General features: G+C 39.4%; 2 protein-coding genes across 3 annotated transcripts; both read left to right on the top strand.

The window, feature by feature from the left end:
- Positions 1-2,689: 2,689 nt before the first annotated feature.
- LOC149300453 (sal-like protein 2) lies at positions 2,690-12,009 on the top strand. The gene is made up of 3 exons (XM_089484977.1): positions 2,690-2,762; positions 8,241-11,107; positions 11,632-12,009. Exons 1-3 carry the CDS (start codon positions 2,690-2,692, stop codon positions 12,007-12,009), a joined length of 3,318 nt encoding a protein of 1,105 aa, XP_089341103.1.
- An 8,066-nt stretch (positions 12,010-20,075) lies between these two features.
- On the top strand, positions 20,076-27,207 carry LOC149300452 (N(6)-adenosine-methyltransferase catalytic subunit METTL3-like). Of its 2 annotated transcripts, none has more exons than XM_089485194.1 (11): positions 20,076-20,175; positions 20,569-20,780; positions 21,315-21,698; positions 22,386-22,561; positions 23,390-23,606; positions 24,229-24,416; positions 25,103-25,141; positions 25,218-25,326; positions 25,491-25,556; positions 25,895-26,007; positions 27,096-27,207. In XM_089485194.1, exons 1-11 carry the CDS (start codon positions 20,076-20,078, stop codon positions 27,205-27,207), a joined length of 1,716 nt encoding a protein of 571 aa, XP_089341320.1. The 2 variants fall into 2 exon arrangements, with proteins under 2 accessions (XP_089341320.1, XP_089341319.1); XM_089485193.1 differs by having other exon boundaries at positions 20,569-20,838; positions 21,340-21,698.
- Positions 27,208-27,907: the final 700 nt, after the last annotated feature.

Here is a 27,907-nt window from a genome sequence, read left to right as displayed (position 1 = left end):
TAATAATAATAATAATGGTTTCATTGTATTCCTTCCCAGCTTTTCAGGGCCCTGTCATCTTCACCAAACCAGACCCCTAGGATCTTGATGAAGTCTGTATCCCAACCATTTAATTACCTAGTATGTGATCCGATCTTTAAACGGAAAATGATATACAGAAAGGGACGCTTACAATCTAAAAAGCATAAAAGGCCTTTCTCACTGCGTTTCTCACTGCTCTATACAGTCTATACGCTTTACATTTTTATGAGGTGGGAGGGGGTACACGGCGCTTCACCTGGAGTTTCCAGGTACAATAGGCGGTATAAATATTTGCTGTTTGAGTATACTTATTATTCACTAAAAGTATATTTTGAGCATGCTGACACTCTCAAGGCAACTCATACAGTATATTCAATTACATGTGACTTCAATTTTTGTGCCTGGTGGGATGAGGGATACAATTTAATACCAATGGCCTAGGTATTGGAGGGCTTATGAGCAGGAACAATATAATTCAGCCCTATACTATACAGTCAGATATACATTCTTTCTTTATTGGGGCTCTAATCAAGGGAAATTAGTAAGCGGGAGATGTGTAGGACACAGGACAGCAAAGTGGCCTCAGAGCTAAGGAATTCAGTGTCCGCAGTGTAATGCTAATGAGCCGGTTTTGTGGTGCCAAGGAAACGTGTGCCATCGACAGACAATCTGACAAGTGGCACTATTGTTAATGTTAGAATGCCTTTAAAACTTTACCGGAAAAGTGAAGGTAAGCTGGGAGGCATTAACCGCCACAACAATACCCTTCTGACTACAGTATATGCATATCTTTCTCAGTAATAACTTCACTCACATTTCCCTTTATTACAAACTTCTGCTCCGTATCCCGGATAGTAATATTAGCCCACTCAGATTCTAGCCAAGAATGCCTTCCGCATAGTTATGGAGTTATGAGCCCAAGACAGCCTGGCTTACATGAGCCAAGCATGCAGTTTTGTTTGTGATTTATTAAGATACAAGTTGACGACTAGTATTCTCCTTTTTTTGGGTTGCGCAGACAAACCAATTAGCACTGCTTGTGCTACGTGGGCCTGCTATTCAGTATGTACTTCTGGTGGGCAACATAGGCTACCTTCTTTCTTTTCCTCTAATATGGCATTTTAGTTGATCACTCCTCTGTTGGGGAGCCTAAATGACAAACCCATATTCCTGTCTCTGTGACACTGTAATGTCCCTTCCAGCATGAAAACGGTTAAGGTCACAAGATTTCCTGGGGCACTACAAATTGGCTGAACACATATCTCCAGGATCCCGTTGAGGTGGTGTATGTGACAGCACACACAAATTACGCAGGTCCAAAGACATCTGCTGTGTAGCTTTATAGATACTTTCACCAACTACCCCTCCAATCCCTACCTCCTCCCACTGTCCTTTTTTACCCTTTTTTTCCCTCCACTGCCCTCCCTTCTCCCCCACAGAGTTATTGTTCCCTGCAAGAACTTCATGACATGCTGAATGAGAAGAGCGATCAAAGGGAGACACAGAGGGAGAATGAAGAAAAGAATACTTATTTGTGAAGCCCCAGAATACAAACTATTCACTAGACTTTACCAAAGTCTTTTGTTTAGGGTTACAGGAGTCTTGTTAATTTTTAAAACGCTGATGCTTTCTTTTACAGTTTTTATTTACGGGAATAAACGTTCACACTGCAGATTAAATGGGCCTGTCTTGCAGAGGTTAACACTTCGCAGAAAATGAGTGCATTTATGATTGCATATTCAGTACGTGAGCAGCATGGACTACATCTCCCACGTCTGACCCATGAAATTATCTATAACCGGAGCAAATACAGCCCCGTATAACAGATATTATCAATTATATCAAGCGAAAATTATTCCGCAATGCTGTGAACTATATAGATCAAAAAGTATGTCACAAAACAATCCTCTTGTGAGTTTATACTACAAAAGAAAGCAAGGTAGTGAATAAAAAGTATATAAAACCCAGGAGCAATGCATATTGGAGACGCTTGAATTATTATTGCCTATAATACGGGGGTCATGCAAAAGAATATAGAATTATGTAAAAGTTATCCATTCCACTGCTTCACTCCCCTGTCTTAGAATAAAAATTAGGAAGACACAAAATGTATTTCACGCAATTAGATTCTTAATTATATTACCTACCCAATGCACTTCAAAATCTGCCTTTGTTATTAGAATGAAGTGACAGTGGGAGGGGGTTAATCACCCATTTGCAAAGGGGCAATCATCAGTCATTTTCATGGAATTCTTCTCTTATTTGTCACAATAAGTGGGAGTTCAGGAAAAGTAGGAGGGTCTATTTAGTAGCTGACCAACAGTGATGCTTCTGAGAGTTTGAGACAAGAGCGAAGATATGGCAAACACACCGTAACATTAAATATACCACCAACAGAAACACAAAGAAAGTTGGCTGCCAGTGTATATGCAAGACAAGGGAAGACAACGAAGATCGATAGATAGATAGATAGATAGATAGATAGATAGATAGATAGATAGATAGTGTTGTCAGGAAAGAGGCGCAAAGGAAAAAGAGATGTAATGTACAAGGAGACAAACAAATTAAGCCTCAGGTAAAGGTCAGTTTTCCACATCTGCTCTTGAAAGGAGCCGGAGTTTTAAGTCAAAAAAGGCTTAATCCTTGGAAATCGGTGACAGTGCTAAAGATGTCCCGCAGGAAGCAGAGAAAACCCCAGCAGCTCATCTCAGACTGCGACAACTCAACATCTTCAGAAAATGGTAAGGATTTAAACGCATGCCTTTACCTAGCACTGCAGAGGAGTGAGAGCGTGTGTGCTAGGTTTGTCAAGAAGAAACTATTTAAACGAGCAAATCCAATAGTGTAGAATGCGTATACCTACTTAAGAGCAATTGTCCACGTGAGGTGTGTAAAATTATTAATAGGAGCAAAAACAAATTGTACCACATTTATCAGAGGTTATCTGGATCATCTTTTTACTTCTTACAGAACATGCACTTTTATCATATCACATGATCTATATGCTAGTCTCTTGCGCTATGGCCATGGGATGCTGGAAGTGATATAAAGAGAATGTGCATAAATTAATAAATTACAATCTACATATCATTGATCTTAATTTTGTTCCTAAATCTAAGGTTGATGCAAGAATACACAGAGGGGTGCAACATATGGCACTCCAATTGTGGTGGACTAAATATCAGCAATGCATGTCAGAGCATGATGGGAATTGTTGTCCATTACAGTTGGGAAAGCTACCTGAAAAATCACAAGTTTCAGTTGAAAGAGAGAGATATTTGTTTTCACATTCAATATATAGCATTGTATTTTTTTTTATTAGAAATGACAAAGCTGTTCAGCCATAAAATATTTACAGAATTTAAAAGGAGAATCTCTAAAACATCCGAAGTTGGGTAGAAGTTTAGTAGATATTCCATTATGGTTTAGAACGATATAATTAATCACAAAGTGTGAAATGTTTGATCCATTTTGCCAAGTAAACGAAGCTCAAATACTGTCTGGCATCAAAGCGACTGTCGTAACCTGCCTTTGTTTTACGTAATAAGTACCTAGGCTGTAACAATGAATCTTTCCATTGCTGAAAATGAATGTTTCAGGAAATGAATAGTTTTGCTGGAAATGTATCTAACACAATATATAGACAATATTTACCCCTCTTTACAGTAATGCTTTAAATGTTGAGCATGCTAGCCCTACACTTGCTGTTCACATAGGCATTCATAAAAAACCCCATCATTGAACAGTCAATTGTAAAGAAACAGTTCTGCATTACTAAGAGAAAATCATAGCCCGTTTAAAATACCCAGGCCTAGAGACAATGTTTAGTGAATAAACCCAAATAATAATTTGATACCTACAGTATTTGTAAATCAATAACTCATTGAGTGTTGTTCTTCAATACCTATGCTGAACTACTCACACTCTTTTCTCTAGATTCCTTACTAGGCACATTTCAAAAATTCTAGATAGCCAGAGATAACTGTATCCCAAAAATAGAATCTTATCTGATTTTTTAAATTTATATTTAACTCTCGTATCACAAAAAAATAGAATCTTATACCCATTTGTTTTTTTAGGTAATGGTATGGCATTATCACAATCCACAGAGAAGAAATGGCAGTTTCTATCAAAATCTTAGAACATATTTAAAGTAGATCAATATTAATTATCATACCAGAAAGAACCATAGACCATCAAAAAATGATAAAGCTGGTTATTTAGTGGTTTTTGTATCTTTTAAAGTGAAATATGCTGATTTTATAGGCAAACTCTTCGAAAGCCTATAGTGGTGAACTTGTGTCCTTTGGGCTTTCTATGGTTGTCTGTAATAACAAAGGGGTCCTTGGCAATTTACTATATGGCTCCTAAATGTCTGCAAGTGTTTTTACCTGAATGGCTAAATGTAAGCCCACCTTATTTCCCCACAGCTTACAATGCTTTTGGGGTTATGGACACTATTGTCTTTTATGTCTTTTTCTTTTTACTACTTACAGTCCCATGATTGCAGGTAGAAGGAGAATCTGTGGTCCTTTTTGACTTGTGGAAAATTGGCCCTGATGCCTACCGTCAGCTGTGATTTAGTAAATATTATCCCATGTACAGTTTGCTGAATGCTTAATATATACACAAATTAATTCTCATACTATAAAACGCAGGGCCTGTGGCCTTATATTCATTTTTTCCTGGGGTCAAAAACAATTGGTGAAAAAGTCAGAAGGTCACCATAGGGCATGTTCACAAAAGGCCAAACCAACCAAAGTTATCATAGATTTAGCCCCATTTAGAGCAGCATATATTGTAAAAGTTTAAAATACTTAATTGTCTACAATCATTTTGTCACCTTGCTGGAAATAAACCCACATGTATTGATGCTAGAAGTCCATTAAGTTTAGTTTTAGCAGTTTTCTTTTTTCCATTAATGAAACAATTTACAAAAATGAATTATTTTATAAAACATTCCGAACAAACAGAATACATTATATTTATTTTGTATATTTATATAGCTTTCTAATGTAAGTGTAAATCAATCAGAAACATTGTTTTTGTGTGTTTACTCACTAGTATAATAAAAATAACAATATCAATATTTCTAAAGATAAAATCACATATTTAGAGAGACAGTATTGTTTTCTAGAATCAAATACTGTGATGTTTCTGTGGAAGCGAAACGTACAATCTGTAATACCTTATAATTTTTGTATATTAGATAACGTTTCTGTGAAGAAACAAAAATTGTAATTTACTCATGTAGCCCCAACCTACCTAGTTAAGAAAGACTCATTTTACAACCTAGAGATTACAGTTAAAATCAGAATGCTAAATTTTTCATTGGTACCCTTCCCATGTACAGCCATATGTGTTGGCACAGATCACATGTGTAAAGCAAGGCCACACAACGAGTGAGGAGATAAAGTCTACTTGGATAGTAGAATCAGCAGTGGAGAATGGATGGGAAAAGGGGGGTGGGCTCCATTCTCAGCTCGTCGGGTTGGGACACTTTCTTTGCATTGTCGCTGTGATGAGAGGGAGCTTTTGTGACTCACAACCTTAGTTCAGCCAGCTGCAAAATCTCTTTTCCCAGGATCTGAATAGGGAAAAATGAGGGGAGGGGAGGAAAGGGGGAAAGCAGTATAGAGAAACGAAAGAGGAGTAATCAATATGGAGAGTGGAAGTAGAGTCAACATACAGTATAATTGGGCTCAATAAGTTTACTTGTGACATACATCTATAAGGGAGAAGGTCTCTCTAGCTTATCGGCGTCTAGGACACACAAAGGAGATACTTTTTTCTCTTTCATGCCATGAAGCACCAGTCAGCTCCTGTAACTAAAACTGTGTGGAAAAAAGAAACTGGTGCAAATCAAGTCAAGCTTGAGAAAAATCCCATAGTAGGATCGAAATGTTGCCAGAGTTGGTGAAATAAATACAACTTTTACAGAGTGTTAAGCTTCATCGTTATTTGTTTCCAATGTATCTGTATATCATATAAAATATTTTTTATTGCCCATATGCCATTAACCTTTTCTTTTGCATAAAGGCTATCTTTGAAGTAAAAAAGCCTACTACAGAAAAGTATATTTAGGAGGGTAATGCTTTATGACCTTGGCATTGTCTAAACCTATAAGCAACTGAGCTGGGAACTAAATGTTTAATGTATTTCAGTATCAGAAAAATAGTAAATTTGCTGGGTGGTCTCTCCTACCAGTAAATATCCTATGTCTTTGTCAGGAACCAGGAATTACCACTTTATGCAGCATCATAGCACTGTGTCACTTCTGGACACAGTGCTATGTGTCCAGAAGTGACAACCAAATGGACTATTGAAAAGGGGTAGGCACCAACTCATGGCGGACATTTACTGGGGTCTGGGGTGGACACTTTAATGATGTTCTATGGACCTTAACAAACTTTGTTACAGACACTGGTGTCCTTGTATGGACATTTTCCTAACCCTGCTATTGAACTAGGGTATTAGTCAAATACACCTAAGCATTGGCATTTAAATATAGTAGTTGATATTGCAGCACCTAGTCATCCTTAGGTAAGTCTTGTTAAATGCCCGATTTTCAGCCAGTGAATCTTTTTGCTTGGAGCCAAACACAGAGGATAGCACTTCTGTCAATGTGTTTCTTAATGCTGCTAAGAGAGCAACTTATGTCACACACTGAATAGGAGCACTTTCTGTCAGTGTCACACTCACAAAATGCAAATACAAGATCTAACTTAGTCTGTCAGTCAGTTTCCATTAGGAGGGGGTTTTTTTTATCTGTCAGTGAGTTGCATGCACAGGAAAAGGGCCATTAAAAGTCTCCTTCACACTTTGTCTCCCCTTTGCCCTTCTGATACTTACGGATGCATGAGAGAAGCTCCTTGTGTCGTATAGCCAGAGCAGAGATCTTCATAGGCTTTCCAACCTCATACTTACAAGAATTTAAAAGGCTGACACAAATCTAAAAGGGTAATATCTCTGTTTGTCCTGCTCTATACTTTTTCTTTACATGAATATCATATCAGGGGCCAATATTGCTCTTCAGCTCCCCAACTGGGAGAGGGGCTCCTTTTAGCACAGAAGACAGAAATGATGGTGTCTCAAACAAGAATGTGATCCCCCTTAATTTGTCAGTGCCTAATGGAATCATACACAAGTACAAGTCTCTCACAGTCTTAGTTATGAACATACGTTTACTCTATAAGATAAAAAACACATTTTATAAGGGAGTTTAGCTTGGTGCTAAGAATCCTCTATTTCCAGCCTGTAAGCCTTGATACCCTTAGCCAATTCAACAAGTTTAATTAAGCTCGAAGAACCCAGAAGTAAATTAGCCAGAACAAGGGACAGTTACTATGAAGCGATTACCATATCAATGGTTGGAAGTTGGTCTTCTTGGCTCTTGTGTGAATACAAATCAATTACCAGGAGCTGTGAAGCTGGCTTTTCTCTCCAGAGTATTAATGCTGCACAAAAGCTGGGATACAAAGAGAGCCCTGTTAGATGAAGAGAGAGTGTGTGTTTGTGTGGGCAGGGGGGCAGATAGAAATGGGGGTTTCACAGGAAAAAATATGGGGAGGGAGGTGTATGATGTGCCAAAGTTGGGTTAGATTAACTCATTGTTTATGTTGGGAATCTGACACATGGCAAGATCCATATAAAACATACCCTGTTTCAGACTAAAAAATGTTTGAGTTTTCAATGCACATTGTGTAAGAAATCATAACTGGTAAAAAAAAAAAAAGAAAAAAACACCAGGTAAATAGTAAACAATAAGGCTTTTACTTTCTGCAGATGTTAACAAAATTTTAAATAGCATAATTTATGTACACTACACATAAAAAGTAGGCTGCATACCCTTCCACATCTGCATGAATTATTTGTGAGTCTCTTTTGTCCTAGAGCCTCTGTATAACCGAACATAGTTTTAAGGGCCCGAGACATGTTTTGTCATACATATTTCATGGCCATTATTGGAAATGCAGCTAGAACAGTCTTATTATAACACAGTTCTCCAAGGCAATGTCAAATGGGTCAGTTATAAGATGTTCAGTTAACAGTGAAGAGATCAAACTTACTAGTGGTTTTCTTTGTCTTTAAAAACTGTATTCTTTACATTTGTTATTGAACGTACAGAAAGTTAGCGTAACCCATTCTTTGCCATGGTTCCACAGAAAATATGTTTTATTCATATACATAACTTATAAATAAATTGTCCTCTTCTGCAGGAGACACAGGCGGAGAAGATATTCAAGTGTGTCGGAAGTGCTGTGCACAGTTTGATGAACCCTCTGATTTTGCCAGGCACAAACAATGTTGCTCGAACGGCAACCAAGTTGTGGTGATAGTAGAAAACCAAGAGGAATCAGGGAAGAGCTATGTTACTGAAGGATCTGCTTCAATTGCTGTCACCTCAGATAACATAACAACAGGAAAGAAAATAGAAGTGACAGAACAATGTGACATGGAAATGGGTGAAATGAGGCCAGATATGGGCAAGAAGGGAATAGGGCCATCCCAGCGTTTCCTTATACCTAATGGCGGCTTAATTATGGATGGACTCACAGGGCCAAAGATTGGGATGGCTCCAGTGAGCCAAGAAGATGTTTCTAGTGGTCAAACAACTCCTGGCACTATAAACATCCCGATGATACTGGAAGAGTTGCGAGTTTTACAACAAAGGCAGATACATCAAATGCAAATAACGGAACAAATTTGTCAGCAGGTGCTCATGTTGGGTTCCCTTTCTATGTCTCCTTTAACACAAACAACTCCCCAGTCACTGGGATCCAAGTCTGTGCCTGTCACTAGTCCCTCAAAACAATCTCAGCCTGTTCCAGAATCACCAAAATCTATTAGCGGAGATGAAAATGCTAAACAGCCTTTGCTACATCTTTATGACCCGATAGTGCAGTCTTTCAATGTTAGGAACATCCCAAATGTGAAAGACAAGTTTATGGCAGGATTCTATGACAAGCCATCCCCAGGGCATGCTTCACTTCCAAGCTCTCCACCCTGTCACCTCATATCTCCACATGCCATTTTTCCTCCAGGTTTGTCCACTTTGCAAGGTGGACTATTTTTAGGAGCTAGAGTTTTGGATACTGCCCCTAGCCTGCTGAAACAGAAAAACAGTGAACCTCTACGTAGTGAAAGTCAGCAAGAGAGGACATCAGGAAGGCACAAGTGTCGTTTCTGTGCAAAGGTCTTTGGAAGTGACAGTGCTCTCCAAATTCACCTACGTTCTCACACTGGAGAAAGACCATACAAGTGCAACATATGTGGCAACCGCTTTACCACAAGAGGCAATTTAAAAGTACACTTCCATAGACATCGGGAAAAGTATCCCCACATACAAATGAATCCGCATCCGGTTCCTGAGCATCTAGACTATGTATTGACTAGTACTGGCCTACCATATGGTATGTCAGTACCTCCAGAGAAGATGGAAGAAGAGACAATAGAGAAAAAGCCCTTTGTACCACCAGTGTTTGCTCCGGAAAGTCTTTTTTCCAGCTCAACTACTCAGGTCCTCCCATCAATTGGCAAACTAGTCCTTATGAAGCCTGGAGAGGGAGCCTCAAAGGGTCCAAGTTTCCCTAAGACAAAGGTTGATGAGAACACCCCTCCAGGAGAAAGGTCAGATACAGGAGCACCTGCTGTCAGTGGAAGAATGCAACTAAGCAAATTGGTGACCTCACTTCCAAGTTGGGCACTTCTGGCTAGCCACTTTAAACCTGGGACTTTCCCTTTTTCATATACAGTTGATCCACTGGGGTACTCAGAAACCTCAAAGCTACAACAACTAGTGGAGAAAATTGACAAACAAGCAGCTATTCCAAACCAGTGTGTTATCTGTTTAAGGGTACTTAGCTGTCCAAGAGCTCTCAGACTTCATTATAACCAGCATGGTGGAGAACGACCCTTCAAATGTAAAATATGCGGACGTGCATTTTCCACAAAGGGCAACTTAAAGGCCCACTTTGTGAGTCATAAATCCAGCTTATCCTCAAAGCCTCAGAATTCATGCCCGATTTGCCAGAAGAAGTTTACTAATGCTGTTACTCTCCAGCAGCATATAAGGATGCACTTAGGAGGGCAAATACCAAACAGTGAACTTTCAGATGCAGGAGGTAACAAAACTGAAGACCTAGAAGATAAGAGTGTGCCAGACTTCTCTGATGAGGTTAGCACTGATGAAGAATCCTTGGATGTAAGTGAATCAGAAAATGAAAAAACAGCCCTGGTTGACTGTGAAGTAGCCATCATGGAAGATGATACTGCAACCACAGTTGCCTCAATGAACACAGAAAATAACATAAACTCTTCTACTACTGATATATTGAATACAACCAAAGAATCAAAAACATCATCAGAACCTAATATAGCCAGTGAGCCAGTCCCTGAAATCATTCCAAATTCTAAAACAAATGTGCAAGTTGGCAATGATGAGGAATATGCAATGAACACTGATTCAAGTAAAAGTCCCCAAAATAAAATTGCTAAGGCCTCTGATGATGAAAACGATACAGGAATCCAGCAGGATTCAGAGCACACTATGTCTAACAAGCAAGAAGGATGTCTACCAGAGACAACCACCCTCAAATGCAGCCTCTGCTCTGAGATACTACCAAATGGTGAGTCACTGGACCACCATAGCAAGTGCCACATGAAAGATGGGCTGTTCCACTGCCTTGTTTGTAAGCAGAGCTTCCTGGAGGCATCCATTCTGAAGAAGCATGTTATCCACGAACACCAGGTGAGCCAACCCTTCTCTCCTCAGCTGATCAGCAGCCCCAAATGTCCAGCTGGAGATTTGCCACCTCCAGCACAAAATTTACTGGTGAGCTCAGTGAAGAGTGAAGTGGTAAGCCCATCCCAGACATTGGCACTAGTACACTTTCCTCAACTGCCGGTGCCCTCGTCCCTTTCCCCTCCTTTGAGACGCAGCCCTAAGCAGCATTTGTGCATAGTATGTAAGAAGACATTCTCTTCAGCCAGTGCCTTGCAGATTCATGAGAGGATACACACAGGAGAGAAGCCTTTTTCCTGCAATATGTGTGGAAGGGCATTCACCACACGGGGGAACCTAAAGGTAGGTACCCAAGTTAATTGCAGTGAACAGGAAAAATATCCTGGGCTCTCCTGTTTAAGCAACCATCCTCGAAAACTAGTGACAGTTACTGACGTGAACCATTGTGTTCATAACCTAGAATGATCATTTGGAATGTGAGTTAGTTCTAAAATAACAGTAATCAATCTCCAGAAATTTGCATCCGAAATGGCTCTAGTGATGTTTTTTAAATGAAGGTCTTAATTTCCTACATAAATAAATCTAAATGTAATAAACCTTAGTCTTTGACTACTCCCAGAAACATGTTTACATCCCCTCTGACTTGTTCTGTTAAACACTGGTTTCCTTTAATTCCAACTCTAATTTTAAACCTTTCTAGGTTTACTTGCCCAGGAAGAAAAGTCCAAGGTGTACACAGTCCATTAGAAGATTACGTACTTGTGCATTGTAATTTGGTGGTTATTACAATTGTAAACTTAAAGGAACAATTTGAATCTGGTTAATGTTCAATTCCTGTTAAATAACATAATATTTTTTAATTGTAGGTCCATATGAGCACACATGTATGGAGCAGCAACAACTCGAGAAGGGGAAGACGTCTCTCTCTGGATAACATTGGCCCCCTGCTCTCAGGAACCCCAGTGAAGTTGCAGGAGTTCCTGTCTAAAGAAATTCCCACGCAACTGGTTGGAGTCAGCCCATTGTCTTTTTGGAACCAGTACACAGCCTATCTCACCAGTAGTCCTCTCCCAACAAGTGGTAGTCTTGCCTCTACAGGAGCCATTCTACCATCACCTGCTCTACTTGCCTTGAGGACGGCTAAGGCTGAAAACATTGCTCCTGGAGAGCTTGCAGAAGTCACAGGGAAAAAAAATGGCAACACTGAATCACCATGCGACAGTTTGATAAAAGAAGAGAAGTAGATGGCTTCTAATGCTTACTGTCCTAAAGGAGGAACTTATTAATAAAACCACATGTCATGGCCATAATACGCAGATACAGTCAGAGGGTACTACTTGGACAAGGCTAAATAGCCTATGTGGCCCCATGTTTTCAACTATGCCTCCTAGCAGAGTCAGTACTGATCTAAAATTATTTTAATGTCTCTTTAAGGAGTCACCTACACTACACTACATAATGTAAGAAATGTCCTGCCTCCAAGGACCCTTTTGTTTGCTTTTACCTCGAAGCAAGCTTTTCTGTTCTTCATTTAACTTTGGGGTTAGCGGTAGGGAGGACTCCCAACATTTTGTACTAAAATACAAAAAATTCAGGTCCCATCTGTGGTTCACATTTTTTTTTGTATAGTTGGACCATAACTAGAGTGAACAATTTATTTTTGTAATTATCCAGCAGGCGGCATTTTAAGGGTCTAATAAATGGTATCACAAAATTCCTTTCTTAATGTGCACAAATAACAAAAAAGTGATTACCATCTTTTGAGTGTGTACATAAATTTACTTTTCTAAATGGAATTAAATCAAGGGGAAGAACTTTGAAAACTGAGTGAGGCATGTAAGAGATCTATGGCACTGTCAATACAATGAACGATGTAAAAATGTAGTTGATCAGGCAAGTGTTAATCTCTGTTTGGACTGGAACAGCATATATTCCTTTGTCGTAATCCTCATCATCATCAGGAAAGGGAAAATTGTGTCTCTCCGTCTGCTGTTAATCACTCACCTGCTTGCTTTTGGCCAGGTTATACACATGTGACAGCTTTTGTGAAAGAAATACAAATGGACAAGTTCTGTTAAATCTAATTAGGTACCAAAATTTATGAATCCTAACCAGGTTTCCTGAAAACCTTTATACTGTTTCTCAAGAATACAAGACATCTGATTGATGAAACAAAGATATCTCCATCAAAACTGATTTGGTCTCTCAAACTTCGTTCTTGCCAGTGTTTGAAAAGCAAAGGTTTACGCATATAAAAGAGCAGAATTATATTTAATGTTCTGCTCAATGTTTCCACTTGCCAGGTGGACTAGTGGAAATATCATAGAAATCACCCAGTGAAATGTATACAATCACAATGACTTTTGTTAAGGAATAATACAGATGAAACATTTGCATTAACAGCAACGTTGCCCTCGGGGCGGCATAGGGATCAAGTCGTAGTTGTGAGGGACCCTGCAGCAAACCTGCCATTCCATAAGGCCTGCTGGGAATAATATCGACCTAGCAACAAGATACAAGGCCACAGAAAAGAAACTCCCTTTGAAGCTTTGGAGTGTGAAGCCCCTAGGAACACAGGGCTTGGGGCGAGGGGCATTGCCTCAATTTTCACCAGGAACAGCCCTAATTAACACCTTCTTGCTAGTTAGTTCCATGTGTTCTGATCCATGCTAAAATAGTGAAGTCGATCTGGCTTACTGTCATCTTGTCTCATCACTTTGTGCTAATTCCACCTCCCTGATCATAAGTCTCTCTTCGTCATAGTTACTCTGCGTGCTTTACTCTCATGTTTTCATCTTGTAGATTTTGAAATGTTTTCCTATGATGGTCTGAATGATACGTAAGGTAAATTTTGGTTTTGGTAGGATACAACAAAACATCCTAAGTCATTAGACATTCGGTAAACTAGATTCCTTGAAATAGGTAATGTTTAACAAATGCCATATGTTAAATAAAAGTTCTATGTTTCCTTATTTTGGTTATATTCTAGTTTGGTATGTATGTACTTTGCAAAATGTGGCTGAATCTGGGCAAAGAGCTCTCCAATGAGATCACCAAAGCAGTGGGAAGAGAACACTGACATATATCATAACCTATAAGGCCCATTATCTTTTTTTTTTTTTTTTTTTCCACTTATCATTACCCTCAAAAACAGAGTATCTAATCTATTATGGCAAAAGCAAAAGACAAATGTGGTCCAGTATTCATACTCAATTAGATTTGTTTTTTTGTGGTTTGGGTTAATTATAGCTTTGTTAGTGTTGGGCACGTTGAACATTTTACTTTCTCTGCATTTCTTGTGGGATTCGGACTTTTAAAATACTATAATTGTTTGGGGGATTATACCTGAAAAATAATAAACGCTCATCTACAGACATGAGTGTTTAATAATGCTTCTACTACCCCCTTAATTTGAAGTGGGTTTCCATCACCTTTACCCACCATAACTTATGTAATACCTAAAAATTAGCAATATTACAGTTCTTTTTATACAAATAACTTTTTTTGCGATGCCCTGCCAAAGAAACTACCTCGAATTATTAAAAATGCTGTAGTGCAGGAAGAACATCAACAGGTTGTCAATTATCAGGGTTAAAGCTAATGAGTATCTTTTTTCTATGCTGTCTATGAGCGTGGAGCTTTAAAAGGCTGCATGTATAAAGATGGCAAGTTGCCATGGAGCCTGTCTTTTTAATTTTCAGGCATCGCAGCAGCTGAGCTTATGTCTACTGTTCATTCTATTCACAGATTGAAGAAGAGGGGATCAAGGGTTCCTGGTTACAGATAATATTATTTAGGAGATTATGTTTGACTTGCTCGGCTCACAGCACAGATATCTCCTACTGCTAGACCAGCTGGTCTCCCCTTCTCTATTCAGCCAAACTTCCTGCCAACTGAGCCCAGCCTTAATCGCTTTAAAGCAGTTGGGTGAACATTTCCTCTTTGTCTCCCTTTTTTATTTCACCCCCTTCCCTTGTTCACACACATTCTTGCCAAACTGTCTTTCTGTCCACCTGTAATCATCCTGTTTCCTATGCAGTAAACATGGATTTAGCTAGCAGTGCTATGGTTTACAAATCCTTATAATACTGGGGCAATCTGGGAGAGCTATACATTTAGTACTCCAAAAAAACTAGGGAAAATAAAAGTTTTATAGCTTGCATCGTCAACATTTCAAAAGTTCAAAAGTGGGCACTTTGCTTAAGAGGATGTGGAGAGAAGCATGGATAGGGCTTCGCAGAAAAACGCATTTAGCACATCATTTATTTTATAAGCACAGTTGTGTCTTCTTTAGGGCAGTAGAAAATTCTAAGCTCCCAGAAAATAGGGACATTGGTGGAGGAAAGTAGACACAGCGATTTGTGCCCCATAGAGGGACACAAAGATGGCATACTATTTGTACAGAAGCAAGTGCACTAAAATCAGTAAGCATTCTAATAACATGTCTGAGTTGAAACTGCTATTTCTTGATATCAATGGATATCAAGGGTTAATAGGTCTCATTCGAGTAAAGTCATTAGTCAGCTTTCAATCTGGGTGTCTTCATACCTTCCAAAATGTAAAATTGGCTGAGGGACATCATTCTGAGCTCCTAGAAAAGATCAATGTTGGGGGAAGAAAATAGGCATAAGTGCACTTGTCTCTCAAAGAGCGACTGACCCTTCTAAAGCGGGACAGTTGGGCGGTGTAATTTTTTATGTAAAGCATTTTCTATGTAAAGCATATACAATTTGCGCACCTCTGCACAGAACGGCCACCATAATGGATTTTATTATTTAGTAAAGTTCTAAAGTATAAGTTGTTCAAGGACAATTCAGAGCCTTTATACAGAAATACACAGGTAAATATATACCATTGTACAGCACTACAGTATATGCAGCAAGAAAAGCCACACAAAAAAACATTTCCCCAAGAAATATATATGCAATACAATTTACAGAAATGTATACATTTTGAGTTTTTTTGAGTCAGAGGCAGTCTACTGCACCAAATAGCTTCATCAATGGCAAAAACATGTTAAAGTACTTGAGAATTAATTTAATATGCATTTTTCACCTAAAAACAAAATGTAACATGTTGAAGACGCTGCAGCTCCAAAACTGAAGTGTCCTTCCCCTCCGCGCTCCACGTCAGTAATGGCTGAAATAGGCAATCACTGTCAAAAAAGCACTCCCATTGAAACCAATGGGAGCGCTTTATGCGCATGCATGCAGAGTGGTCTTGTTAGACCCCCTGGAGATCCCAAGAAAAAAAACTTCTTTCTTGCACTGTTGGAACAGAGCTTAGTAATGATTAATTTGCTTTTCTCCAGTTAAATCTACGAAATATAGTAGGCAATAGCTGAGGAATTCTTGCAGTTTAACCCTAAATCTTAGAGGGAGGATTGTGTCTCGGGGTCTAATGGTGAAGGGGCAAGAATGCCACATAGCCTGTTGCTGTGTATATACCCACGGTGTACCAACCATATACTTATTAAAAAGCAACAGGGATCTTTTGGGTCGAAAGTTGGTTGTACTGTGAGTGAGTGGCAAAGGGTTAATTTGCTATCTTAACTGTGCTATTAACCATATTATTTCTGTCTAACCCTTATGATGGGAAAATGGGGTAGATATTAATGTCTTATCATTGCTAAAGTACATGCTGGGGTACACTGCCTTTACAATAAATGCTCAACTAGAACATACGAGCTGCACAAAAATAAGCGCTAAACTGGATAAAATCAAACTCTATTCTTTTACTTGGGACACTGAATCCAATACATTCTATTCCCCTGAGTTTCTTTGACCACTAAGCAATCTGAGATTAAGAGAGGGGGTAGGCATTAGCAGATAGGCGGGTGTAGGGGGAATTAGTGAAGTAGAAACAGAGAGACAAAGCCAGAAGGAAAACATGTAAAGAAAGAAAATCCTTGGAGGCTTGGACAATATGAGAGTCTTGGGTGACCAAGAAATGAATGCAAATTTTGTGTAAACCTCTCCAAAGGAATTCGTGGGAATGGAAAAGAGAACATTGTGAACTGAAGTAAGCAGGTCACCTGTTTGAAATAAAGTGCCATAATAAAAAGGATGCTCGGCAGATACTATGCGCGAGAGAAGCCCAGAAATGACAAAGAACAAATTACAATTTCGAAGTGAGGTTGTGTTTTCTTTTCAAAAAATATTTTCTGAAAGTAAATATTTGACAATGAGAGGGTCTGAACAGCAAAGCTGAGGTGTATTGCAAGCATAAACAAATCATACATCTCAGTTATAGAAGGGCAAGGAGCCCTTGGTGAATGCCTCAGTGATATAAGTTCCATAGGCATTTAGGCCCAGTGTGCCCAATGTACATTATCCAGACCTGTCCAACACCAAAACGGGTCCAGTCAGCGTGTTATTATTGCCTTTTATTTTAATCACCAAAATGATACCCAAACTTAAAGTGAAAACTTAGAGATTGCCACTGGGACCCCTTTCCTGCTCTCCGTTACAATATGGTACTAGTCAGGAACATACTAGCCAAAGCCATGTATAAATTGAGCAAGGCAATACTTATGGCAACAAGTTCATGACAAATAATTGCTTCGCTCCTTTCAGTATCCTCTGCAGGTGCGCAACTAGAAACCAAGAAACCACAGGGCCCTGGTGTGAAAATTGCTCCGGGGCCCCCCAACTTCACAGCTGGTCTGTGCCATCATTGCCCCCAAACAACTTGCCTGTAACTTTTCTGCCCCCTTTCCAACATACATTTCTGGCACACATATGTAAACACATACAAATTACACACACTTACTCATACTAACACATGTACATATTCATTCTAACACACACTCCATCTCACCATACTTACACATCTGTGCTCACACACAAATCCTTGTTCACACATACATGTGTTCTACCTCTTAAGTAACTGACATATAATCATGCAATTCAGTCTTTATCAGTGAGTAATGAGCTCTATTATTCTGAAACCCAAGGTTCATTTACTAAAGCGAACGTTCACAAGAAATTATGCAGGGCAGTGTTTTCATCTCCTTGCATTCACTATAGTCTGTAAAGGGCCATCTTAGGCAAATTTCTCTGTAAGAATGGTTGAACTTTTCCTGTATAATGCATACTTCATTCAGTGAGATGAATTTAAAGTAATCTCACTAACTGAAATATGATTGTGACAGGGTAATCCAAGATATTCTTTGGATCAGAAGCTCACTGGCGTTGGCCTGTGCAACTCTCTGCAAACTCCCTCTTTAGTACATAAACCTCATGAAGGAGGTCAGGCAAAAGTCATTGGGGTAGATTTACTCTTCTGCCCTTGAGACCTACGGCACCTTCAGGAAAGCAGCAGCCTCTGCCCCAGCAACAAAAAGAGAGCAACAAAAGGGAAAATGGAGAGAAAGAAGAATTCTCTCCCAGCCGAGAAGAAAGGCAACTAAAGTGCAGCCGTGGCACCACCTCTGAAAGGGATGGAGCCAACCCACTTACTCCAAGCTCTGGATCAGACTGTTTCTCCAGACCCACCAATAGGACCTGAGGAAACAGGGAATCACAGGGGATCTGCCACCCTGAGAACCCTGGATGTTATAGACGGTGGTCCTAAACAGAAGGAGGTGAAAAACAGGATCCCCAATCACAGTGTAGACACTTTCAGCTGCCAGATCAAGAATCCTTCACCTCTGAAATATATATGGTCACCTTCCTGCAGGTTTTGCACAGGTATTAAGGAGCCTGAACAGCTCACAAACCAGTATGGTTCTTGGACAGACAAATGGTCCCTTGGGGTCCATATGAGACAGGACCCTGCATATCCAGATGAACTACAACACCTACCACAAACTTTAGCTGTTTGTGTGCTGTAATGTTCTTTAGTGCCTCTCTAGCTCACAAAGGCGAGGGGCAGAGAAAAAGACAAAGGCAATATGCCCTCTGTCTATTGAAGACTTCCGTGCACTCAATTGGTTAAAAGACGGTGACATGGATGCCCAGCACCGCAAAGGGGTTAAAGGTACCGCGCTGCTTACTTTTCTAAACTTAAAGGTACCGAATGAAAATTTATAGAGAGATACATCAGAGTACATTTGCTCATTTCCTTAACCCCCTTCTATATGCCTAGCAGAGGGTGCTCAGCAGAGCGTACTGCCAGCCAGCTCCAGTAGGGGCTTATAAACTATTTCCAGGGGGGAAATGACCCCTGAGCATGCGCAGGAAGGGCACCAATTGATAGGAGTACTTTCCTTACAGTGGCTGGAAAATCTAGCAGAATGTAGAGGATGTCAGAGGTGCAATGCTGCCGCATCCTAAACAGGTAAAAAAATGCACATTACCAGGTGATTATTAGAAGAAATAGCAAATTCTTTCCGAAATGATAAATGACCCCCTTTGGACAAAACATGCAGTTATTATATAATGTAAAAACATGAATAACTCAGATCTAATATAAAGCCTGGAATTTGAATTGAAATAATCTGCCCCAGATTCACTCTGTGCCTCACTGTGACATTGTGACGTCTACAAAGAATGGTACCAGATACCACTGGTGGTCTCTAAACCACAGTTTAAGAGTAACTATTATACTGTAAACTCGCAAGAGTGTTTACAGTTTACCCAGAGAGACATATTTTAAGAATTTATAGAAATAATATGGTACGGGTACATAAAGATAGACATTTTATGTCAGGTTGTTCCTTTTACAACAGTGACATCTGGTTACCTTTTGCTGCATTGTTTGTGACACTGTGGGAAAAGAATACATGGATTTTACATCATCCTTAAGAATAACAAAATAATTTTTGTTTTTATATATATATATATATAAATATACAGCTATATATATTCTTTATTACACGGCTTACTTTTGGTTCACATTCACTCCGATTATTGCATTACTATATAGAGCCACTAGGTGTGCCCTTGCACTAAAATAAATCCGGCGAAAAGAAAATGAACTCGCACATGCGCAACACTTCATTAGGCAGCGATTGCCAGTTCTAAAGATGGCCGCAACACATCCTCAGCCGGAAGCAAGGGGAAGAACAGTGCTGGAACGGAAGTTGGTGTTTGGCAAGACTGTCCAATGAGTAAAGAGGAGAGAAGAAACAACCGGGGAAGATAAAATATGGTGGACCTCGTGTAGTTGAATGTTTATCGCTCAAGAAAATACAGTGACATTCAAATGGAGGTTTGTGAAGACGTATAAGTGCCGAAAGAGCGTAGGGTGTAGTGTGGCAGCAGAGAACCTGGATATAATATCTGCAGCACAAAGCACGGAGTGGTGTACCGCGTCTAGTTAATTTCCCCAGTCTGGACCAGATTGGCGGATAGGGAAAGACTGCAAGATGTCAGATACATGGAGTTCTATCCAGGCTCACAAGAAGCAGCTGGATTACTTGCGGGAGAGGCTGCAGCGCCGGCGGAAGGATGCCACATCTCAGCTGGGTCTGGGTAAGCTTACATTTGTCATTCCGGTTTCTCATGTCTGTGCTATGGGCAGTACCGGTCCCATGCATTCACTGGTTATGTAAATGTAATCATAACAAGTGACTACATTTCAAGTCATTCATCTTAATGCTGGCAGACCTATCCTGCTTTAAGGAAGGAAATGATGTACTATAATAGTGGTGCAATCAGCTTTAATGGTCCCTATACCAGGCTGCATGCTATATTTTGCTCAATGTGTAAGTGCATGTTATATAAGCGTAATACTCTTTGCATATTTTAATGTAATTTGCTTGTCAACCTATTAGGCATGGCAAGAAAAAAAATGTAGTGAAATCTAAAATGAGTGGGTGTTTTTTTATTTATTTCCTTTGTGTTGTTACCCCTCTACAGATCTTCAAAACCCAGACAGCGGCCTTTCACCAAGCTTTCGCAGCGATAGCCCTGTCCCTTCTGCTGCTCCTCCCCAGCCTCCGAAAGGCTTGAGTGGCTCTGCAGAGGTCACTCCAGACCCAGAGCTGGAAAAGAAGCTTCTCCACCATCTCTCAGATGTGTCCCTCGTCCTGCCGGCAGATTCTTTGGCTATCCAGCTTGCCATCGCTACGGTAAGAGACCTGTTGGCTATTGCTGTGTATGTTTTTTCCCCCCCATTAAATATATCCTGTTTCGCTTCCTTTCCTTTTCCAGGAATAACAAAAAAAAGACATACTCTTTACAGACCTCTTATTTGACTCTTCTGCCAAAAACAGTGGATTGCTATCCTACCCTCCTCCCCCACCAAAAAAGAGCCATTTGACAAAGAGATCAGTATTCTGTTTTTTTTTTCACTTTTGAACATTTTTATTGAGTTTTCTTCAAATATAAAAACACAGAAACCAGGGTACAACATAATAAGAAACAAGTTGCACTGCACAATGACACAGTACCCCTGTAACATCCCTCAAATGAGTATTCTCCTTTTAATGCCACCTAGTTATTGTATATATTGTCTGCATCTTACATACCGCTTGCTTTTCTTTATTATTTCTGTTAAGCTAACATGTTTTCTGCTGAAGCTGATCAATGCTATTTTCCTTACTGATCACTTAATTTGTCATTATGTCTCTAACATTGTGCTAATGTATCATATCTCTTTACAGCCAGATTTTCCTGTTACACGACAAGCAGTAGAAAGCCTTTTACAAAAGTTTGCTGCTCAGGAGCTAATAGAGTTGAAAGGTTGGGGTCAGGAAGATGATGACCGCCCCACTGTTGTAACGTTTGCTGACCATTCCAAGCTCTCTGCCATGATGGGTGCTGTGACTGAGAGGAAAGCACCAACAACTCAGTCGGGAACCAAGAAGAGAAAAAACCAGGAAACAAATCAATCAACAACCTCATCTGTCTCATCTTCTGCTAGTACCTCAGGGGAAAAGAAAAACTCTGAGCCACAAAAAAAGGCACGAAAACAGGCTTCACATTTGGATCTAGAGATTGAAAGCTTGTTAAGTCAACAATCCACCAAGGAACAACAAAGCAAAAAGGTGGGAGGCTGGAATAATACAATTTGCAATAAAGTAATTCTGCTAATGGCACTAGATGTATAGCTGTTACATGATCAGGCATTAAACAACTGATTCTCAGACTCGTGTTTAGTCATGTGACCAGTTGCCACAATGCCTGCGAACAAGCAGGTGATCAGGCTAAAAAAAAAAAAAACTAAAATAGAGTGTCTGATCTACAAAGCAGTGTAAAGAATAAGATACATGTGTGCATATTGTTTGCCCTGCTTGCTTATGATTGACTCAAGAGGAGTGCATTGTATTTGGTAAGCTCTGCATGTAATTCAGGGCTTTTATAGAAATTCTTTTTTTACCGCAAACATCCTTTTTTCTTATTTTCTTTTATTCGTGCAAAACAACCTAGGCAGTGAAAGACACTCACTTGTTTTCCAAAACATAATGTAAAGGTGTTCATTCTCAACCTTTTACGTATTCACTAATGTTGTTCATAGCTTGCCACTGACTTTTTACCTGTCCAGTTGTGTTGATTTGTTTAGATTTTCCTACTATATTTTAAATTAAGCGAGTGTAGTTACTCACAACATGTTTGAGCCCTATGCATTCATACTTGATATTTAAGAAAATTCATACATGGTATTCCAGAACATTTAGGTTAGGATACTTGCATTAGATAGACCAGCTTTTTATCATGTGCTTGTGATATGCCAGGTGAGCCAAGAGATCCTTGAGCTTCTGAACACCAGCACTGCCAAAGAGCAGTCTATCGTGGAGAAATTCCGCTCTCGAGGCAGGGCGCAAGTGCAAGAGTTTTGTGACTATGGAACCAAGGAGGAATGTATGAGAGCATCAGGTGTGGACACCCCGTGCCGACGGCTTCACTTCAGGTATTATGGATATAAGAAACGAGGTGTTTTGTTTGTTTGTTTGTTTGTTATTAAGGTCATTTTAACATATTTTTGGTGATGCAATCTTATTGGCTCTCAATAGTTATATGTACATGTGGGGTTTTCATTTTGTGTTTTTATTTTTTATTGTTTTTATGGATCATTATTATTGCCCCCTATTGGTTGTCTTGATTCAATTCAGAACTCCATTAGTACAAGATCTGGTGTATTTTATTTTCTGATGTGTTTTGTGAATATAACACAAAGTAGAGCTTAAAAATAGCTGTAGCTTGCTTAAACGTAAAGTATCAATTTTTCTTTTGTGTGTATAAGATGCCTTGGTAAGGATAGGAAATAAGATAAAAAACCCACGTAAACGCAGGGCCAGCCTGAGACAAAATGCCGCCTGGGGCGAAGTTTAAAATGTCGCAGACCACCCCACCTTATCTACCCTTCCTCTCCCTGCCGCCCCCCCCATTATCTAAGTGCCGCCCCTTCAAAAGTGCCGCCTGGAGCGGTTGCCCCACTCGGCTCCATTGTCGGGCCGGCCCTGCGTAAACGTTTTGAGATATTACCTAATTTTGTCAGTGACGTTATGTGGTATACCGTATAATGAATATAATATTTTATCTGCCTGATACAAAAAAGAATTCCCGGGAAACCTACAAAAAAAGTTTCCTCTAATATCAGTATCCTTGTATTGTCATCTGTGCCAAATAACTAATTCCCACGTCGATTTAAATCATGGTTTTTGAATTATCTTCTGGTTTAGACCTCCGTTAGGATTGCAGTGCCAGGTGTAATTTGAATTTGTGTCTCGTCTGACAGGCGTATTATTAACATGCACACGGACGAGTCTCTAGGTGACTGTTCCTTCCTAAACACCTGCTTTCACATGGACACTTGCAAGTATGTTCACTATGAGATAGATGCGTGGGTAGAGCCTGGAGGAACTGCAGTAGGAGCTGAAACAACCCCCAGTCAAGACATGCCAGTAGCGAAAGGCGTAGGAGACGCGAGCGTAGGAAGGCTCTTCCCTGCACAGGTGAGATAATAGATTCTACGTGTAAAGCGTGGCAACATTGTAGCAAAATGGAAATATTTGCCTTGTCATGCAGCTTTAATGCAAAACAAACAGGTCCTGGTATGAAACCATAAATAATAGTTTACCGCAAGCATTATGATAGGGAGTCAGGATGTTTGTCTAGTAGCTTGGGCTAATATAACAGAGCTAGAACACGTACATGGTAAGCAGCTTTTTAAGACCTTAAATTGAAAACGTGTATTAATCTGCTTGTAATAGGAAATAATGGTTGCAGGAGTTCCTTTTGAAATAATAAATACTTTTTAATATTTGCCCTATAATTGCCACAAAGATATGGCGATACTATATGTATAAAGTATTTCCAAGCGGAAGACATATTAGCTCCAGGTTTTTAAAAAGAAGATGACATAGAGAGTTTAAACTACATAGACAAATTACAATATCAATTAAAGCATAGTAGCTATTAGCAAATGGTTGCTAGTAATAGAATTCAGTTTGGCTGAAACGCTGAGTGTCATTCCAAAAATAGATTGTGTGTCAAGGATGATCTTTAATATAACTCGTCTGTTCCTCTGTCCTGCTTAATCACTGACAAATAGTTTTTTCAATTCCTGTGTTATAGTGGGTCCGCTGTGACATCCGTTACCTGGATATGAGTATCTTGGGCAAGTTTTCAGTAGTGATGGCTGACCCACCTTGGGACATCCACATGGAGCTACCTTATGGCACACTGACTGATGATGAGATGAGGAAGTTGCAGATCCCTGTGCTACAGGACGATGGCTTTCTTTTCCTCTGGGTGACAGGAAGGTACATAAACAAAATACATTTAACTCCACAGTGCAACTAGTTCTGTATGGCCAAGATTTTGTGTTAATCATCTCACTTTCATCCAGCGGACCGTCTCACTTGGTCATCTGTGTCTAGTCTGTTCATGGCAATGTGCTTTTTATCCTTTGCACTGTTCTCTAGGTTTACATAAGGTATGGTGGGTAAATGTGATGGGAAAACCCTTCCACTTAAATTTAAGGGGTAGTAGAAGTATTATTAAACACTCACCTACAGACACGTTTCTTGAGTCTTCAAGAAACGTGCTTCCCTTCTTCCGCATTAACATTTTCAACTGCTTGCCACCCCCTAACAGACAGATTTAATTTTTATTACTACTTCTTATGCCTTAGTTTCTCTTTTGTGGTTGAAATGGTGCTTTGTGTGGTTCATCTCTTCCCCTCTATTGTAGAACTTCGTGTTTCCATTCTAAGGAAATCCATTAAAAGCAGGCATATACAAGGTCATGATAAAATGATACAGAACATAACAGTTGCAATTAAGACATGTTTACATTACATAACAGAGGTGTATTATTTATATTGCAGGCCAAATTTAGACCCCCTTATGTATCTAGTATGGAGTCCCCTAATTTATGGTTGGAGGTGAGCCATAAGCATCATGGGTTGGAGACTGACTGACTAAAAAGAGTAAATTGTTTCTTTCAGGGCTATGGAATTGGGCCGAGAGTGTTTAAAGCTATGGGGGTGAGTATACTTATTCTTCACCAACCTGACTCCTCTCTATTGCTGTGATGACTTACAACCATTTTGCTCTGTACAGATATGAGCGGGTGGATGAGATCATATGGGTCAAAACAAATCAGTTACAGCGAATTATACGAACAGGACGGACAGGCCATTGGCTTAACCATGGAAAGGAGCACTGCCTGGTAACTTGATATTCATCAGTACCTGGAAACTAAATGTCACTGCTATGCTTCCAATCAGGAGAATGTGGAGATTATTCTGTGTTATTGAGCGGTTTTATCCCTCTAGCTGTGGATTTATACTTGAGTATTAATCTTCTTGTCTGACTCACTATTCTGATTGGCAGGTTGGTGTTAAAGGGAATCCTCAGGGATTTAATAGGGGTCTGGACTGCGATGTCATTGTAGCAGAGGTAAGAGAACAATGAATCTTTAAGCTCTGGAGATTTTAATTACATGAAATCTACAGCATCCTTAGCATGATAAATAGTGACCATTTGAGAGACGCAATTCAACACAAAATTGCAAGGTACGCTTTTCTTTGTCGATGTAGCTGCTGCCATGGGCATTCATATGACTACATCCATTTGGCAAATGATACTTCTGTAGCATTGACAAGGGCTGTGAGAGAAACGTTTATTTGTTCCTGGCAAAACCCAGTTACCAGGAGAGGTGGAATTGGTTCTGAGAGTATTAGGGCTGTGTACTTCTAGTGGTTAATACACAATATTAACCGGATTCAATCTTTTAGGTCCGTTCCACAAGTCACAAACCTGATGAGATCTACGGCATGATTGAGCGTCTGTCTCCTGGAACCCGCAAGATAGAGCTATTTGGGCGCCCCCACAATGTCCAACCAAACTGGTGAGCGTCCTTTCACGTTACTTTAACGGTGTGAATGAGTGTAAACGACAAACAAAAATACTTTCATCCAGTTTTATCTTTATAGTGAGTGTTTCGGAATAGAAAAAAAAAAAAAATACTGCTTTGTGTCTCTTGTAGATACTTGTCAGAAAATGGCTAGAGAATGCCTCAAACATGGGTTTGATAATAATAATATATTATAATAATATGCTATAATTGCTGGCACTGCATAGAAGTGATTTTTCTTATTCATCCCTGCAGCTGGTAGCTCTGATCTTGGTTACTAGACCGTTACCTGCTGTCATTATGTCAGGTACATGTGAAGATGCTCAAATATTAAAATTCCACAAGCCATAGTTGATTACATTCAATAAATGATCATGAAATCTATTTTAGCCTTTCCTTCTGAACATATTTTCCAGCCTCCAGTGTTCACTTTTTATATGACCCACCCATCCTTCATTATTTTGGGTTGAAATCTAGATTTAATATTTATATCTGTTAGACCACAGTAAACTACTTAATCTCTGCTTTCAATTTGTCATTCCCATAATTAATTCAGGATCCTAAGGAGATCGGTTAAACGTTAAATCTGTAGTTATGGTGGTATTAACTCTCTCCGACCCCAATGCCTACTGCCAGTTTATTGATAACCTTGCACATAAACAGTAGAGCAGGGTTTTGGAGGAAAGCAGTGTGTCTGCTGTATTGAAGTGCCAATGCGTGCAGAGGGTTAAACCATGTATTTTTATATATGTATAGTGGTAGCCAGTGCATGTGCGGTGTTTGTTACAGTATGGCATTGGCATGTGGGTTTGTGTGTAAGTATATAACACGATGAGTGCTAGATTTCATAGCAAATGTGTATTTATGGTGGCTGGGATGGATTATATATCATTGGGTATATATCAGTGGATCTAATAACTTTTACTTGTTTGTGAATCTTGTAGACAGTCACTTCTAACAGAGAGCGGTTGAATTAAGTAAATACAAGAGATGTTACTTAAAAATTATTTTGAGAATTGGACTGATTTTAGATGTGTGTATTCCTTTCTGCCCCGTGTAAAATGCCTGTATTGTCTCCATAGGATCACATTAGGGAATCAGCTTGATGGAATCCACCTTCTGGATCCAGATGTTGTGGCTCGATTCAAGCAGCAGTATCCAGACGGGGTGATCTCAAAACCGAAGAACATGTAAACAAAGGCTCTGCTTCGTCAGTACACCATTGCTGGACTCTAATCGCTACAAGTAACAGAAGCCTTTCTACATTGCTCAGCAATTACAAAAACAACTGTAAGGATATGTCCATGATAGAGAATGGTTAAACCACTGCTATGCTTACCTATACTATACTGTAAAGAAGCAGGGACATAAAAAAAAAAAGAGGTTGCAGTACTGTAAATGGCACAATTTTGTTTTGTTAAAATAAATATTTTGATCAATTTGTTGTACACAATTTTCTGACAGAAAAAAAATAAAGCTCTATAGTGGGGATATTTTGTGATGTGTTATAGAATGCTTGCAGTACCTGGAAATAATTTAAAAAGCCAATCTTCCAAAATATTTTTATTCCACCTAACCATTCCATAACTTTTCTCCAAAGTCCAAATAAAGTACACTGTGAAAAGTGATTGTGGGAGCTTGAAAACAGGTAATGTCTTTGCACCACTCCACACGACTCCATGTAAAATGCATTATTATCCTGTCTCTGAAACTGGATATTATTTCAGATAACCCTAATAACCCAGGCACGTGTAGTGTAGATATCTTGCAACTTACTGATATTTTCTTGCACGCTGTTTGCAAGAAATATAAATTAGATGGTTGTAATGTCTGAATAATTGATTCACTGTTACTGGTCTTTTAGTACAGCAAAACATTTGTTATCGATAACATA

This window comes from Sceloporus occidentalis, unplaced genomic scaffold (genome assembly GCF_023333645.1).
Source record: "Sceloporus occidentalis isolate IW3139 unplaced genomic scaffold, rSceOcc1.0.p SCAF_24, whole genome shotgun sequence".
NCBI classification, from domain to species: domain Eukaryota; kingdom Metazoa; phylum Chordata; class Lepidosauria; order Squamata; family Phrynosomatidae; genus Sceloporus; species Sceloporus occidentalis.
The sequence above is the reverse complement of the archived record's forward strand: the minus strand, read 5'-3'. Positions and strand labels throughout refer to the sequence as shown.

Excerpts from the sequence above, each read along its gene's own strand:
- LOC149300453 (XM_089484977.1), top strand. The coding sequence starts at position 2,690 with ATGTCCCGCAGGAAGCAGAGAAAACCCCAGCAGCTCATCTCAGACTGC. Across the intron at positions 2,763-8,240 it reads CTCAACATCTTCAGAAAATG|GAGACACAGGCGGAGAAGAT; the intron begins GTAAGGATTTAA and ends CCTCTTCTGCAG. Across the intron at positions 11,108-11,631 it reads CCACACGGGGGAACCTAAAG|GTCCATATGAGCACACATGT; the intron begins GTAGGTACCCAA and ends TTTTAATTGTAG.
- LOC149300452 (XM_089485193.1), top strand. The coding sequence starts at position 20,076 with ATGTCAGATACATGGAGTTCTATCCAGGCTCACAAGAAGCAGCTGGAT. Across the intron at positions 25,142-25,217 it reads GAGTGTTTAAAGCTATGGGG|ATATGAGCGGGTGGATGAGA; the intron begins GTGAGTATACTT and ends TGCTCTGTACAG. Across the intron at positions 26,008-27,095 it reads CACAATGTCCAACCAAACTG|GATCACATTAGGGAATCAGC; the intron begins GTGAGCGTCCTT and ends TTGTCTCCATAG.